The sequence below is a fragment of the Cryptotermes secundus genome, unplaced genomic scaffold (assembly GCF_002891405.2).
Source record: "Cryptotermes secundus unplaced genomic scaffold, Csec_1.0 scaffold112, whole genome shotgun sequence".
In the NCBI taxonomy this organism is placed as follows: domain Eukaryota; kingdom Metazoa; phylum Arthropoda; class Insecta; order Blattodea; family Kalotermitidae; genus Cryptotermes; species Cryptotermes secundus.
The window spans coordinates 1,404,349-1,422,280 of NW_019718271.1; the positions used below are offsets into that span (position 1 = coordinate 1,404,349).

The 17,932-nt window shown below is 40.2% G+C and overlaps 1 protein-coding gene across 1 annotated transcript in view; it reads left to right on the forward strand.

The window, feature by feature from the left end:
• The first annotated feature begins 11,011 nt into the window (after positions 1-11,011).
• LOC111870057 (autophagy-related protein 101) overlaps positions 11,012-17,932 on the forward strand; it is a 16,377-nt gene continuing 9,456 nt past the window's right edge. Inside the window, exons 1-2 of the mRNA XM_023862061.2 lie at positions 11,012-11,479; positions 16,735-16,896. Of these exons, the coding sequence (XP_023717829.1) occupies positions 11,450-11,479; positions 16,735-16,896 (192 nt within the window). The 5' untranslated portion in view covers positions 11,012-11,449. The remainder of the gene's footprint in view (positions 11,480-16,734; positions 16,897-17,932) is intronic.

Genomic DNA, 17,932 nt, shown 5'->3' on the forward strand with positions numbered 1-17,932 from the left:
ATATGATTTCACATGGAAAATCGGCAAAGTCTCATGTTCTTCCTTTTCATATTTAACATATTTAATGTTAAATCTTGCATTAGATTGAGAAATCGAGTTTGACACCAATATACAAACAACAGGTAAAGTTAAGTGACTCCATAGAGGAAAATCCTTATCGAAAAGCTATTAGCCACTCACCCAGCTGACAATTTCTACTCCCTTTATAGAACCGGAATTTCATTCGTGTTCACAGCTGCCCGCCAGTTGGCCCCATTCTGGAAAAAAAGAAAATCCATTCAAGTCCGGAGCCCAATTTAACATTATATTAAAACTGCAAAAGAAAAAATAAATAAAAGGTAAAGTTGTCCCTGTGCTTAACCATTTAAGCACTACGCCATGAAGGCGTATGGGGGAGTGGATGTATAAATATAAATTTTCTTGACCTCAACACTAGCTGAGGGTGAACGGTCATCTTCATGCCTCTGCCGCTTTACCCCTGAGGAAAAAGCCCCCGGTATCCACTCGATAGGAGACTGGGTGGACCCCAGAGCCGGTCTGGAACACGTGGAGAAGATAAAATACTTGACCTTACCGGGACTCGAACTCCAAATCCTCGGCCGTCCAGCCCGTAGCCAGTCGCTCTACCGACCGAGCTATCCAGGCTCCTAGGCTAATTACGGAAATGTAGATTTGTAGACAAGTCATCTGTGTCCACCATTCTGATTTTAATATTGTAAATTAATAATTACAGCAACTTCAATATTTTAGCTTTGTTACGTCACATATAACAATTCTGTTTGTCAGTCATGCCTGACAGTGTTAATTCTTCCTACTTGAATCAACACCATACCACTGGAGGCCACTCAAATAATTTATCCTACTTGATATATTTTGAAGAAAATAGTGGGACAATAAGATCACAATGCTGTCTGTCTGTGTGTGTGTGTCTATATAGATTTTAATGAAACGTCGTACGTATATCATGCGACTTGAGGCCATCTCAACAGATTATTCCATAAATCCCTCCCATCAATAATACCAACACTACAGCCTCTCAAATTGCTGAGGTAATAAATAACCTTATTGGTACTTGAACCAAATGTCATGGAAGTTGATATGAAAACCATACAATATGAAGCACATTTAGCACATTATCTCACAAAAATCTGTCTTCTGTAACACCAAAAATGACTACTCAAATTTTCTATTTGGAAGCAATAAGCTTGATCTTATCTAAATACCCACTTCATGACATAATATGTATTCATTACAGTCCTGTAATTGACCTTGTTATAAATACTGTGAATAGCTGAGCTATCAGACTATGATAAATACAAATTAACATTTCCATGCCACTGATATACAATGTATTCTGGAATGCAAATCATTCAATTAAGTATTTATGTAATCGTGTACATTGTAACACCTGCTATTGTGAACGCAGAATGCCACGTGGATATATAGGAGGCTGTGAAATTACTGTGCATAGCCAGGAGTAAAAAAAAAACTTTAGTATTCTTTGATGTGATACTGAAATACTGGCTCTGACAACAACTATGTCATTTTAAATTGTATTACTACATGCGTAATTCTGTTTCTATAAATATCGGGTTTGGAGTATTGTTTTATTAACTTTATTAAGCTTAAGTAATATTTTTTTTTTTGCTTGTCAAACCAAATATTTAAATTTCAGCGAAAGGGTAATACACAATTAGATTTCCCCGGAACTTCTTGTTATATTTACATTTCCTGCAACATACAATATGGCGGCCTTGTAGAATGCGCTACGATAATATGGCAACGTCGCGAACTCTATGTTTAGCTTTCGATTTAATGAAATTAAATCATTAATCATTAAGTTAGCAAATGTTATATAACATATGAAGCTTTATCATAAGCACAGATAAAGAAAACTATGAGAAACTTTATAGTATGTTAATAAGTTGTATGGTAGTATGGTAATGAGTTGTAATCTATCTCTTAATCAGATCGGACATTTACACAATGGAGTCCCCCGTCAAATAGTACCAAATATTAAACGTCACGTGATAGTGACGCGGCTACAGAGGCAACGCAACAATAGAGGAATTGTGGGAAGAGGTGTTTCCTGTGGGGTCCATGTCGAGGCTATATAACGAGGACCAGTTACTAGTCTTCAGTCGGAAGTTAGGGATTGTACAAGCAGTAAGCGCATGAGAAGTAGCCCTTGTTAGAAGACTGTAACCAAGTAACGACTGTAACAACCTGAGAAGACTAGTGTGGGTTATAGTGATTTGTACAGCGTTATAGTCACTCGTAATTCCGAGTTGTAATTGTACAATAAATCCGATTACCAGTCCAAACCCCGTCTAAAGTCACCTAACATGTGACAATATCAGTTAAATTTCCTCCGTGGTTTTAGCCCGCAAGCGAACTATACCGACCGAGCGACCGCCGCTTGTCGCCGAAGTTAGTGGCAACTTTAGCGGATAGAGGTTGTCGCGTGGTCAGCACAACTAATCTCCACCTCCATGGACATATGTTGTAATTTTTTTATTATTATGCTTCTTTACAATCTACATCATTACAGAGTATTAAGTGAATGTGCTGTAGGTGGTTAGCTTGCAAGGGAAACATCCAGTGATGTTTCTCCTACACGTAGTCTATTTCATTGGTTGATGATGTCTTGGGGCCATGTTCTGTTCAGTCTTCTTGTCACTGGACCGTTGGTGTATATATCTCTATTAATTCGTTGTCTGGTTTACAGTTTGGTTTTTGTACCTTTCAGCCATTTTTAGTATTTCATTTTTGACGAAGGGTATCTTTAGGTCGTTATGGAGTGTAAGGTTGCTCACATACCATGGCGTGTCTGCAATTGCCCTTAGTGTTTTTGATTGGAATCTCTGGATGAGATTGATTGTAGGCTTTGCACATCCCTCGAGTTGAAGACCATAGGACCAAATAGGTTTCAATATAGCTTTGTATAGTAGTATTTTGTTAGTCATAGAGAGCTTTGATTTCCTATTGAGAAGCCAATAGATTTTACGATATTTCACGTCAAGTTGTTTTCTTTTAGTTTGGATGTGTTTTCTCCAAGTGAGCCTTTGATCGAGGTGGAGGCCGAGATACTTTGTTTCTGTGGCTGTAGGTATTTGCATGTTGTTCATTGTTACTTGTGGGCACATTTCGTGCCTCGCGGTGAATTTTATCTGGACAGACTTCGTTTGATTAACCGTTGTTCGTCAAGTGGTGTACCAGTCGCTGAGTAAATTAAGGTGATTTTGCAGGTTTTGAGACGCTGTTAGCGGGGTGTTGTAAAATTGGAACAACTTAATGAACAACATTCTGTAGCAGTTCAACGTTAGGTGCATGCGGTTAGCCCCCCCCCCTTCCTACAAGCCGAAGATGGTGCAAGGCTTGCAGCACTAGCAAATAAATTTAACGTTGTCTGATCTATAGGCCGATTGGTGAAAGTCGTTCGTAGAATTTAATGAATGAAATGCACATATCTAATTCATATTTCTTGTTAGGTTTTGAACGAAATAGATCAACTACTGATGAGGTTTCCTTTCACTCGTCAGATACTGGAGAAAAAAATTGGAGTGCAATGAGACAGTACAACAGCTATCATAGACTTGAAGAAAACTTACGATTTAGTTAGGAGAGAAATATTGTACAGTATATTCATTGAGCTCAGCATACCAATGAAAGTAGCTAGGCCAATTAAAATGCGTTTAACCAAAAACTACAGTGAATTCCATACAGGTACATATCTTTCTGATACGTTTCCTATTCAGGATGGTCTAAAACAAGGAGATGCTTTATCGCCATTGCTTTTCAACTTTACTTTAGAGTACGCCATTAGGAAGGGCCAAGAAAAGTAGGTAGGATTTAAACTGAATGTGCCACGTCAGCTGCTAGTCTATGCCGATGATGTAAATCTATTTGGTATAACATAAATACTTACCACAAAAACTAACATGGAGGCGCTAATATGTGCTAGTGAGGAGGTTGGTAAACACAGAGAAACTGATTATGTGTTCACGTCTTGTCACCAGGACGCAGGACAAGATCGTAACTTACAGATAGCTAATGGATCCTTCGAAAATATAGCAAAGTTCAGACATTTGGGAATAACAGTAACAAATCCAAATTTGGTTCATGAAAGAATTAAGAACAGATTAAATTCATGCATTGCCTGCTGCCTTTAAATTTAGAGCCTTCTGGTCTTCTCGTCTCCTGTTTAAAAGTGTAAAAAATAATTTGGCCCTTGGTTTTGTACGTGCGTGAAATTTGTTCTCTGACATTGAGGGAAGAACATGGACTGAGTGTGTTTAGAACAGGGTGCCGAAGGGAATATTTGGACCAAGAGGGATGGAATAAAAGGAGGGTGGAAAAATTGTATAGTGGGGAGATTGATAAACTGTACACCTCGCCAGACACAATTACATTGATTAAGTCAAGGAGGACGGGATAAGCATAGCACGTAGCACGCATTGGAGAGGAGTGCATGCAGGGTTTTGGTAGGAAAACCTCAAAGAAAGAGATTACTACGAAAAACTTGACATAGAGGAGAGGTAAAGATAAAAGGTAAAACTATCCTTGTAACAGTGGCCGCGCCATAGCTCAAGCGGTTAGTAGTTGAATTTCCACCGGGGCGGCCCGGGGTCGATCCCGGGTCTGGTCAAGTGGGATTTGTGGTGGACAAAATGGCGCTGGGGCAGGTTTTCTCCAAGTATTTCGGTTTCCCCTGCCAATCTTCATTCCACCAAATTCTCCATCATCATAATCACCCGGGGCAGTATACAATAGACCAATCAGTGGCCGCCGTGCCGAGTGGACCCAGTTGGACCCCACCCCCCACTAAGCAAATTTTTAATTTTAATCCTTGTAACAGGCCGTGGAAACCCGTAGGGTTGTGAGACGTCGAAGTTCCCACATTTTCTAGACAGTCGGCCCACAGATGGCGATAAGGTACAGGAGCGTCAAGATACAATCAGACGAGCAACATACCATGTTCCCAGACGAGTTGCAATGTGCAATGATGTTGACTGTGGAATTTTCGAAAATGTATTACTTGTCACTTGAACAATAAATACCGGTATTAGAAACAGTACGCAGTATCTCTTTCTTATCAACAATTTTGCAACTGTTCACTGAAATAGCAAAACTGCATAATGAGGAGCTTCATAACTTGTACTCTTCTCTAAGTATAATTAGAATGATCAAGTCAAGGAGGATGAGGTAGGCAGTGCATGTAGCACGAATGAGGGAGAAGAGGAACATATAGGATATTGGTGGGAAAGCTAGAAGGAAAGAGACCAGTGGGAAGACTAAGGCGTAGGTGGGTGGACAATATTAGGATGGATCTTGGAGAGACAGGATGGGATGGTGTAGATTGGATTGATCTGGCTCAGTATAGGGACCAGTGGAGGGCTCTTGTAAACACGATAATGAACCTTCGGGTTCCATAAAATGCTTGGAAATTCTTGAGTAGCTGCAGATTTGGCTTCTCCTCAAGATGGGCTCAGCTCCATACGAAAATACGGTGAAATAGCTCTGTCTCGGAAACTGTTCGGAGTAGGACACATGTACATATACAATTTTTTGCTTAGAATTACCTCCCAGAATATTGACCTTTCCTCCTGGGGGACATGGTATCATGATGTGAAGTATGAAGTTACGAACACTATTGCAAGCCGCAACCGCCACACTTTCGGCATCTTAATACCAACATTCCTTTCAAAATAATAATTCTATGCTGAAGATGTAATGTCAGCCCGATTGTTTTCTTTTCAATGTCAAAAATTTTAAGATCAATGTTATGATCCAGTAGGTCACAACATCGTTCATGGGGAAAATATGTAATTGTGAGATTCAGTTTGTGGGTCGCACTTGAGTTTGTTGGTTGCGACCTTCACTTAGGGAAATGTGAATGACGCCTCATAGAAGTATGGTATTCTCATACGCCATTTTAAGTCCGTATTAAAATGGCGCCAAGCTTTGTTCTACTCGGCGAATGAGAACACCTGCTTAGAACGCTGGGCATCAAAGGAAAAACGATTTCTGAAAATCTTTTCATTTATTCTATAACTCGTGTTCCTGCTCGGAAAGGGGGACTCTTTTTTCTCAGTTGATTGTAGGAATTCTGGAACGCTGTTTAACATACCTTTGAGATTTTTCTTTGCGAATCAACTCTAGAATTTCATCCGCCACAGAACTGCCGCGATTTCTTCTACTTCCATATTTCTTAATTGTCCTTCACAGCGTCTGAAAGTAAAACATGGTGTGTACTCTATTTGCTGATTTGTGTTTTGAAGCAAAGAGTAACAAGCAGGCTATCACAAAAGGAAACTTTTTAAGACATAATCAAATAAACCGTGGATCTTCTTTTCTGCAGGATATCAATGCCAATTTTAAGTCGAATAAGAGTACGTAACATCATCATCAGTAATCTGTCAAGACGACAGGTCCACAGTCTCNAGAATAAGAGTACGTAACATCATCATCATCAGTAATCTGTCTCTTCCAAAACAGTTCCTCCACTTGATGCGATCTAGAGGTTTCTCCTTCAAATGAGAATATCCTCTTCTGTCCCTAAGGTCATCCAGCATCTTCTTACGTCTTCTTCCTCGTCTTCTGGTCACTTCTATCCGCCCCTCTATCTTTCCTTCAATAACTTCTTTTAGAAGGCAGTTACCGCGTAAGATATGACCAATCCAATTAGCCTTCCGTTTTCGTATTTCGTGTACGTAACAAATAAACTAAATTTCTAAGGCTCATTTTATATTCATTGTTAATTTTATTTGGGAGCCGGGATAGCGTAGTCGGTATAGCGACTGGGTACGGGCTGGACGGCAGAGGGGTCGGAGTTCGAATCCCAGTAGGTTCAAAAATTTTCTCTTGTCCACGTCGTCCAGATCTGCTCTGGGGTCCACCCAACCTCCTATCCAATGGTTACCGGGGGTAAAACGACCAGGGAGTGAAGCTGATCACTCACCTCCAACTAGTGCCGAGGTCATGAAATGTGGATTTATACATCCATTCGCCCATACGCCTTCATGGCGTAGTGCTTAATTAGTTAAGAACGAGGACAACTTTGCCTTTTATTAATTTTAATATGTTACGTTGCAATCGGTAATATAAACAATCGGGACAGCAAATCTGTACCGAAATTTGGTGGATTCTTATAACAAAGGAACGAGAACTGAAACATCCTACAGATCATCTGAGAGTTTGCCGCAAATGGTTCGGCCAATCCAGCGGAAGAGAGACAAGCACCCTCCGTCCAGAATTTCGTCTGTGCTCGGACCCGCTAAGCATCGACAACAAATCAAAAACAAACCCCACCAAACTAGCAGCAGATGCCGGGAATGGCCCTTGCTGGTATGCACTTTACTTGTGCCTCCAAAAGATATTCACATTCACTCGCTGAAGGCCCTTTACGGAAATACAGCAAACTCGAAACTGAAGTGTGAAACTTTAAACTTGTGGAAGGCGTCTGAGAGACTTTCGAGGGCAGTGATTAGGCCCAGTATCAGTTTCATCCAGTTTCTCTTCAGTAATCACTCGGCGCCCCCCCTCCCCCAACAATAACGACCTTGCCTGTCTCAATTTATTTACGACTGGATGGATAGCCTTTTCTTTTTCTGTCTCCATTTGAAACTGTATCACTCGGAAGTCTATGCCGGAACCCTCATATGGGTACTGTACATGAAAGCTCGTTTCAGTGTTCCATTGCTTTTAATACAGTAGCAGCGGCTGGGGAAAATGGCTGACAGGCATATAACGCACAAACTCGAAATATAGTTGTTAAAGATTTATTGGGGCAATACTGTGTATGGGCTAATGTCCTGTCTTATACACCATGAGCTCGAAAGCGCATGACGCGAGTAACGTGACCCTCCGGCCGGACGAGCCGAACGATTAGCTTAAGGCTCTCATGCAGCCTTGGGGCCATCAGTTCTGCGGTAATGAAAACGTACAGTTCGTTACATTTACTGAAGTAATCACAAATGTCCCTGTAAGAGGTGACAAAGATGCTGCATTCATGTGATAAAACGGACAATTATCGAACTAGACGATGAGCCTATTTCCTACTGGGCCACAATAACCGCCGAGAGTTTTGGAAAGACAGTGTACGTCCACGCCATCGCGCGACATGAATGGACTACTACAAAATTCAAATACGGACACACGTGCCATCTATTGGAGAATACTTTTACTCGTTGTAAAGCAATGGCACATTGCGTTTTCTTTATTGTAGAAAAAATATTGTAAATACAAAAAAAAAAAAAAAAAGGCCTAGGCAATGCCCATCCGGCCTTCTGTAGCACATTCTTATAAATATCTTATTCTATAATAGCGTTAACCCCGCGATTCTTAATATAGATCTTAACTGAAATCTGAGAGTATATTTGTAATAATCAGTACAATTACTTCTCTTACTTTTCTTACATATCTATTTTATATAAATATAGGAATGTTTTTACGAAGTAACAGACGCCTTTCAGAAATCTTTTTTCTTCTAACCGTAAGAGCTATATAACTGCATTTTTTTTCCTGTTCCCAGAAAAAATGTCCATCGCTGTCATCGCTGTTGCCCGTTGGTCCTCGTACAGTTTACAGCGTTTACAGTTCCAGAAGATATGTTCCTCTCTTTGCAGCCCATCAATACATTCGCATTCGCCGAGACTTTTGGGAAGATAGTGTACCCCCATGCCATCGCGCGACATGAGTGGACTACTACAAAATTAAAATACAAATACAAGTGCCATCTATTGGAGAATACTTCTACTCGTTGTAAATATAAGGAGAAATGAAGTTCGTGTCCCGCACTCTATTAACAGATACTCAGACTAAAATTAAACCCGAGGAAGTATACCAGTGATACATGGAAGCTGGTACGCATGGAACGTAATATTGCGTTTCCCTGTAAAATAAAACGAAGTCTATGAAGTGCCGACGTTGAGAGTATGGACATGGATATGTAAACTTAATTATGAATACACGAAGAAGAGTTTTAATACAAGGCAGCCGGGAGAAGTTACAGACTTCAATATGTAATTTATTCAGCTCTGAGAAAACATAAGAAAAGAAAAACAAAGTAATGGCGTTCAAAGGAAAGTTTCCTCAGTGTGTGCCTACTAATCTGAAAACCTGTTGCCTTCTTGAAATCAGCGACATTTCTCGAAAATTGCGGGTGCATTGCGGTTGCCAGTTTCCTTGGTGTGCCCTCGCCCTAAGATTTAGAATACTGAGTTACCACATCACAGACTGAAAACTAAGGGCTGAATCTTTGAAATATTCCTATGTAGTCCGTTAATAGTACTTGTACTCTTCTCGAAGTATAATTAGAATGATCAAGTCAAGGAGGATGAGGTGGGCAGGGCCTGTAGCGCGAATGGGGGAGACAAGGAATGCATATAAGATATTGGTGGGAAAGCCAGAAGGAAAAGAGACCACTGGGAAGACCAATACGTAGGTGGGTGGACAATATTAAAATGGATCTTAGAGAGATAGGATGGGATCGATTGGATTAATCTGACTCAGGATAGGGACCAGTGGAGGGCTCTTGTGAACATGGTAATGTACCTTCGGGTTCCATAAAATGCTGGGAAATTCTTGAGTAGCTGCAGAAATGGCGGCTGCTCCAGAAGGTCTCAGCTCCATGAGTAAGTAAGTCCGTTAATAGTTCGCCGACATTTCGGAAGAAAGTACTGACCCATCTTTAGGGTTGAAGACTTAAGTCGATCAAGCACCCACACAAATACGGCGCCACATCCCAGGAGACGGCATTTTTCAGAAGATTCTTGTTATAAATACACATTTCCCACTCCATAGGTTCTGTCGGCTCCGTAGCGCTGGGCGAGCGAGTTGAGCTACTACAGCGTAGCAGTCTCAGTAGTGGTAGCCGTGGTAGCGGTGGTAGCTCTGAACCAGGGGGGTGTAACTGCCATAGGGGAGAGGGAAACATGCAGACCAGCCATCTAAGAACATTTACATGAACTACGTAGTCTGGTAATGACTGGAATCGATCATTATACACCTATCGCATTCAATCAAATCGCGTAAGTGTGAGCCAATCAGAGGATCTTAAATTTCCGTTGGACGATTTTTGTCTCTTCGGCGGGGGGTTCCCACAGTAAAACGAGTAAAACTGCGTAGCTTGTGGAAGTATATGTGCGCCATTGAGGTATGTCGTGCAATTAATTAGATTAATTAATAAGCAAGGACTTTGATTTGATGTAATGAAACGAGAGTCCACATTTACGCATGAATTTACATCTGTGTGTTACTTATGTGAATGGATTATGCTTACTACGCCCAGTGAAATTAGAAACAAACATGAAGTCAGTGTTACTATGATACGTCAGCCAAAATGTATTTCTGTATTTTAAACATCTTTCGGTGTAGCCTGAAGAAGGACCGTAGAATCTTAANGCTTCCCCCATTCGTGCTACATGACCTGCCAACCTCATCCTCCTCGACTAGTGATATTCAACACAGTTCAAAAATCACTAGTCGAGGAGTAAATACTTTTACAACCAGATCTCTTGTACTATGCCTTGGTCTTCCCAGTAGTCTCTTTCCTTCTGGCTTTCCCACCAATATCCTATATGCATTCCTCGCTTTCCCCATTCGTGCTACATGCCCTGCCAACCGCATCGTCCTCGACTAGTGATATTGAACACTGTTCAAAAATCACTAGTCGAGGACAATGAGGTTGGCAGTGCATGTAGCACGAATGGGGGAGGAGAGGAATGCATATAGGATATTGGTGGGAAAGAGAGACTGCAGTACAAGAGATGTGGTTGTAAAGTATTTAGTGCAAGTAGCGAAAAAAAAAGCATTGAAGGGGGGCAGGGGGGAAGCACTCAAAATAGTTGGTAAAGTAGCTTACCTTCTTATCGATTGTGCTCTCGGCCCAGGAGGTCATTTTACATTTAGTTCAGTGTAAAATGCACATAGATGGCAGAAGAATTGGACCGAGGTGTCATGGCCGCCATGTTGCCAACCAATAACATGGCAGTTTCACGGGGCTGCTCTGAACTACTGCGACGATCAATCGAATTAGAGTGGCGAAGTTGTGCGTGTAGTAGGACCGCGAGATAAAATTGTTTTACTCAGTTGGCTCTTGCTGTAAGGCGAAGGTGGAATGTGGCGTGATGCTTTGAGGCTATGAAAATTTATTTATAGAGCATAATACTGTTAGCTCACACCTTGTTAGTATATACAGTTGGTTCTGACTTTAGTAATGATTTCGCATTACTTTGCAGTTTTGTTTGCAAAATTTTATGGTAAACAAAGAACAGCTGACTGTAGCAAAAGGTGTAAGAAACAGGCCAGGAAAAAGTAAAAGTGCACCCACAGTGTCCAGCGGCGTTAAAAGGAGAAAGAGTTACGGGTCGGGAATCACATTACCGTCTTGTAACTATATTAAACGTCATGAATTACCAATCGAGAAGGGAGTCTGAAAACTTAAAACATGAACGCGAGGTCACAGACTTTTGAATTGGTAAGTTCATAGCACGTGAACCGAGGATGACAACTGAGTGACCACTGAAACTAATCACGAAACAGAAATAGATCTGCCCTAGTTTTTGTAGTATAAACTCTTGGCGAAGAGAGAGAGCGGTTTGATATTTATTTGCTTCACTTGAATGGACCTCTTACAGCTGTTGATCCACTTGTAACATCCACCTATTGTATTAGTGAAACATGTTTCAACAGAAATGACACAGGAACCCTCATTTTACTATATATTTGCAATTATATAATAGACGTAAGTGGATTACAACACAACCGAGGGGTTCTTGGGTACAAGACTTTTTTTCTTTTGGTGCACAAATGTATTGTGATGATGCTATAAACAGAGCCCTCACCGCGAAACACTAATTAAATTCTACAATTTTCCAAAAACTAGATTAAATAAAAATAATTATGCTGAAAATTTGATTCCATTTACCGCAGGAAATATAAGGAAGAAATGTTTTTAATATAAGGAAGAAATGTGGCTGATCTGAGTTTTAGCTCTTTGTCTTTGGTTACTCATTGTATACATTAAAATGTGCATACTAACCAAATAGATTATTTTTCTGAAGTTGTAGACCCACGGTGCAGTTTTCCCCAAGGTTTGAAGTGTATGTGATGCTGAAGCATTGAGATTTTTCCCTAGTGGAAGAGTTGGACACTTCTCCTGTGAAGCTGGGCTGACCCATAATCACAGGCTTACTTGAGGGAAGTGCTGTCTTGAAAACTTACTGTAATTACAATGCTGATAATGATAATTCTCTTGGGGAACACACTCTTAACGATTAAGGTTATATTCGTCATCATCGTCATCATTGCTGGAATAATCCATTGCTAGCCAACAGCCTGCTAACACACATTTTCATGACAGCAAGATGGAATAGTGCATTGCTGGGTAACGGTTTGGTAAATGTTCCGTGGCAACGAACTAGTCCATTACTATCAAGCAAGTCCCCAAACAGACCAATACATGGACTGTTGGAGGCAGTGCTCTCATCTGTTCGCCCCAAGTTATAAAAGAGAGTTAATTCATGAATTTAAGGATTCATTCGTAAGAGAGTTGAGTGTTCAGCTGTGGAGCGTTACCCAGCAGACAACGGCAGGTGAAGAAGTGACTTATCCGTAAATCAGAACCAAGTCAGTCACAGTGGAAGAGAAGACACTCATGGTCCAGTAAGGAATAGAGTGGGTCTTAGACAGTCACTGATTATGAGCTGTTATAATTAATTGTAATTGTAAACAAGTGCCAATAAATCCAGTGATCCAATTCAGAACCGTTATTATTAGTCACACAAATCCCTTATACATGACTGTATTTGCAAGTACTGTGACAGTGTTCGGGACTTAATGGATTATGTGTTAGACTAAGAGTGGTGAAATGAAGTTGGATGTTTTTTTTTCATCTTAAAATCGTATTATAATATAATTTGAGTGACATTTTATAACATGCAAATGCAAGTTCATTTAGCCTGACATGTTTTGACCCCAGAATCATATGTCTCACCATTACATAAGCTGTTGTTGATTTTACTTTATAAATGCAATGTTCATCATAGTTAATAAGATCTAAAAGTTTGTGATGATGGTTCATTGGTAGAAGTATTATGTGTCTGGACATTATCCATTGTCTTGAGAAAAAAATAAAAACCTACTCAGTTGGGCCTAATAGATATTTTCTTTGCTCTTGCAGATGGTTTGTGCTGTTTGATTTATGTACCCCTTCTTGAAACTGAAACAGGTGTCCAGAGACGGGCTAGCTCTATCTGTTGGGACCAACCGAGTAGGTTTTACCTGAAGACAGAGGCAGAATCCAGTCTCTGAAACGTTGTGTTTTGAAAAATAAACACGATGGTTTTTAGATAAAGACAAGACAATGGATAATGTCCAAAAATATAATACTTGTGATCATAGTTTCACATATAAAATATTTTATAACATTTTATTTTACAGTATCTGTGTATTTTTTTACGTTACATTGCATTGCATTCCATGGATCCAAAGTTAGTCAAAATGACTGTAGGATAGGAATATGTCATATAAATACAAAACATATGTACAGACCCAATGGAGTTCTCACACAAGAGAAACCAAGAATACACAGTGAATACACACAAGGCTATTTAAAGATATATAAGTTATTTTCTAGACAATAGGTATTCATCAACAGAGTATAATGAATGTGTATTTTTAAGCATTGTTTCAGTGCCATTTTAAATTGTGCCTTTTCATTCATAAGACCTTTGAGATCAGATGGCAGGTTATTAGAAATGTTGATCCCAGCATAATATGCATTTTTCTGAAAGCATAAGAGGTTAGCAGTTGGTTTATGAAGACAGTGTTTGTGTCTTGGGTTAACACTGTACATCCGCATTTGTCTGAAAATGTTCTTCATTATTTGTAATGAAGTTTATTAATGAATATATATATATATATATTCACTAGATCAGAAACATCTGGAAAGTTTTGAAATGTGGTGTTGGAGAAGGATGGAGAAGATCAGTTGGACCGATTATGTGAGAAATGAAGAAGTGTTAATTAGAGTCAGTGAGCAGAGGAATATCCTACACGAAATAAGAAAACGGAAGGCTAATTGGATTGGTCATGTTTTACGCAGAAACTGCCTTCTAAAAGAAGTTATTGAAGGAAAGATAGAGGGGCGGATAGAAGTGACAAGAAGACGAGGAAGAAGACGTAAGAAGATGCTGGATGACCTTGGGGACAGAAGAGGATACTGTCATTTGAAGGAGAAAGCTCTAGATCGCATTAAGTGGAGGAATTGTTTTGGAAGAGACTGTGGACCTGTCGTCTTGACAGATTACTGATGATGATGATGATGATGATGATATATTCACAAAGCAAAGTTAAGATCTGTAGTCTCTTAAATACATGTAGATCTCTACAGGAATTATGGGATTTGACACCCATCATGGTTCTAACTATTTTCGTTTGCAGTGTAAATACCTTTTTACTGTCAGATGAATTACCCCAGAAAATTATTCCATACTTCATTACAGAATGAAAATAAAATAGATTGATTTGAGAGTGTCAATGTTACTAATATGTAACATATTATTAATGTTAAAGCAACTTAACAAGATTCTTGTATGCCATATATCTTTTGGTACGTCTTTTACATATATAGTTGCATAAATATTTCTGTTATTGATATTGTAGTGAAAACCTGATATGTATTAGCAGGCAACCCCAGTAACTTTTAAAGCTACTGTCATGTTATTCATCACATTGGCATTACCAGCCTTAGAAGTGTATTTGTAAAAACAAGACCCAAAGTCTAACCTTAATTTGGTTTCCAGCAACAAGTTCACAAAGTTAGGCTTTTGGTTTTGCTTTTAAAATATTGGGCCTTTGGTTCCATTCCCAAAATATCTGACTGCCAGGTAGTTCCACTGAGCTCAGTAACACCTGTAAGTTCGACTGCTGTCGGCATTCTTACACTCAGAATGCTGTCCATCCTTCATGTTGTTATCCAGCTGCTCCCTCTTCAGGGCAGCATGACTCTAGTCATCCATGGTGGCAGCAGAGGTGACACATACCTCCAGACTGCTGACTACCATTCGATTCTCTGGCAGTGGGTGCCTCCAGCAATGTCTTCTAGAAAGCACATCTGCATTTTTATGCTTTCGCCCCTTATGATCTTCAGGTATAGAATTGTGCTTTTGGAGACCTTGAACCTTGCCCCACACTTGTCCTTCCAGGTTTTTGAAACTAAGGAGCCACATTAGGATCGACTCGGTACACACGTGGAATTCTTGTCCATGGATGTATTTGTTCTGTTTTTGCAATGACCAGTAACTTCTGTCAGGACACACAGTAGTTCCTCAGCATTGGATAGGGTCCTGGTGCAGTCCACTACTACATGCGTCTGCATTTATGACAGCAGTTTTACAGTCTCCACGTTGCTTGCATCCATGTCATTAATAAATTCATCTGGCCAGGAGGTATCCTAAGACGAGGACCGTACACAATGACTTCCTCTGGGACAGGAAAGCAGATTCTGCTTCTGGAGGCCCCTGGGAACCTCTGGCTTTAAGGCATCATATGACAGGTCACATATGTTTATGTGGTATTGTAATGGCCACCGTTTCTGGTTCCACTGTTCTGGCTTCCAGGAGTTAGGGGGTGCTGCAAACTCCTGGATGTGAATTTTTGAAATGAGAATATAACTCATCACTGCATAACAACAGCTGTGTCTCTTAATGTTTTGACACTACTGACTTTAATTGATATGTAATATATGTTAAACAGGCATAACTCTGCTCTCTTTTTTTTTTTAATTCGCTTAGTGGGGGGTGGAGTCCAACTGGGTCCACTTGGCACACCAGCCACTGATTGGCCTATTTTAGCCTGCCCCAGGTGATTTTGATGATGGAGAATTTGGTGGAATGAAGATTGTCAGGGGAAATCGAAGTACTCGGAGAAAACCCGCACCAGCGCCACTTTGTCCACCACAAATCCCACTTGACCAGACCCGGGATCGAACCCAGGCCGCCATGGTGGGAAGCCAGTGACTAACTGTTTAAGCTGTGGCGCAGCCACTCTGCTCTCTTCATCACTGTTATGGAAAATTTTTACATCTTCAACAGTAATGTAGTAATTCACCTTGCAAGCAGACTGTCACTTAATAATTTATGCCACTTCCAGTATCTGTCTTCATTAATCTTCTGATGGAGGTACAAAGTACAATCTTATGAAACAAGAAAAGTAAACAGAATTACTGGGTCTGTGTGTCATCCACCATCATCAGAACCCTTTAGAAGAAAAGTAAAGTGTAGGTTTAAGTAGTCAGCTCACACAAATAGATGGAATTTTTAATAAAAATGGCAAAGGTAATGGTGTAACAGGCCGTGGAGGTCCATGAGGTTGTGAGATGTTGAGGCTTCCACATTTTCTAGACAGTCACCTCACAGATGGCGGTGAGGTTGTCAGCCTTAAGTGCCAGCTGTCCTTTACCCCCAGGAAAATTCCTGGTACTCGTTTCTGTTAGAGGCTGAGTCGACCCAAGGGCCATAGTGCAGCTGGAGCTGGAAGGATTAGGTCAATTGCAAGGGCTGTTGATTTCACTGGGAATCAAACCCATGACCTTCCAGCTTGTAGCATAGCACTTCAACCAACTACACTACTGTGTGCCCTGGAATTTTGAGTTACTATAAAAAGTTTATACTTGTTGGGTGATCATGTTATTAATGCATAATCTTCATTATTATTTTTTTTTCTGTACAGACTGTTGAAGGACATCAAGTTGATGAAGCAGTTGCAAGTATCTTCCACACTGTACTTTTTCATCGCTCACTGGGTAAATTCAGATATAAACAAGAAGGCAGCTATTCTGTGGGGACCGTTGGTTATGAAGATGTTGACTGTGACTTCATTGATTTTACCTATGTAAGGATTTGTAATTTTTCCATTGCATTTTCTTGTATTTATGATGCTGGTTTATATAGAAGATGTTGTTTGATAGCCCGCTGCAAATTATTTGGCTAGTCCGGTGGGGAGGAGATGAGCTCCTCTCATGAATTTTTAGATCAGCAGTGCAGTCAGCAAGTCTGTAGGCCAGCAAATCACAAATGGAACCCACCCAAATCACAGCAGATGCAGGAAATTGTCCATATTATTGTGCACACATCTGTTGAACCTCTGAAATGTTCACATTCACACATCAAAGTTCCTCTTTAGAAACAGAACAAACTTGGATGTTGAAACCTGGAACCTTACACCCCAGTCTGCTTTGCAAGATGTCTCAGGCCTAGCATTGATTTCATGCACTTTCTGTTCAGCGAGCTCTCAGCACCTTGATTGTGTTCTTTGTTCCATTCTTATTCAAGTACACCGTCAGTAATGTAACACTGATATAAAAGACACCTAAAATATATATTTTTTCATTAAAAGTGTAACTTTAAATACTTTAAAATGTTATTAAGTATCATAAAATATCATTAAGGCACTGCAAGTATATCTTATACACTAAAAGTGACTATCAAAATACTTCAAAATGTCTTTTTGTTTTACATAATGTTTTTCCAATCTTGCAGCATGTTTCGGCCACATATGGGCCATCATCAGGCAATTTTTAATGTTTGTGGAGACCACTGCACTGACCATTTGTCTTTCGTGCTCCCATGCACGTCGTTTTGTTGTATATCATATCAAGAATACTGTCATTGTGTTCTTTCTTTGGTCATAGTTTTTGTATTATTTCCCCCCCCCAGTGTATGTGTTTTTGGCGTGGTCTTCACATATACGTAGCTGATTCCAAAAGTAAGGTCTCCAAAGCGCTGGGTAATTTTTCGTGCGGCTGTTGGCAACCCTGTTGCATTCGTTGCTTCCCCCAATACCACCAAGCATGCGCGCACGTAGCTAGGATGCTCAGTCTTGGCACGGTTGCCGTTAGAACTGGAGCTCCCGATTACTAAAACCGCGA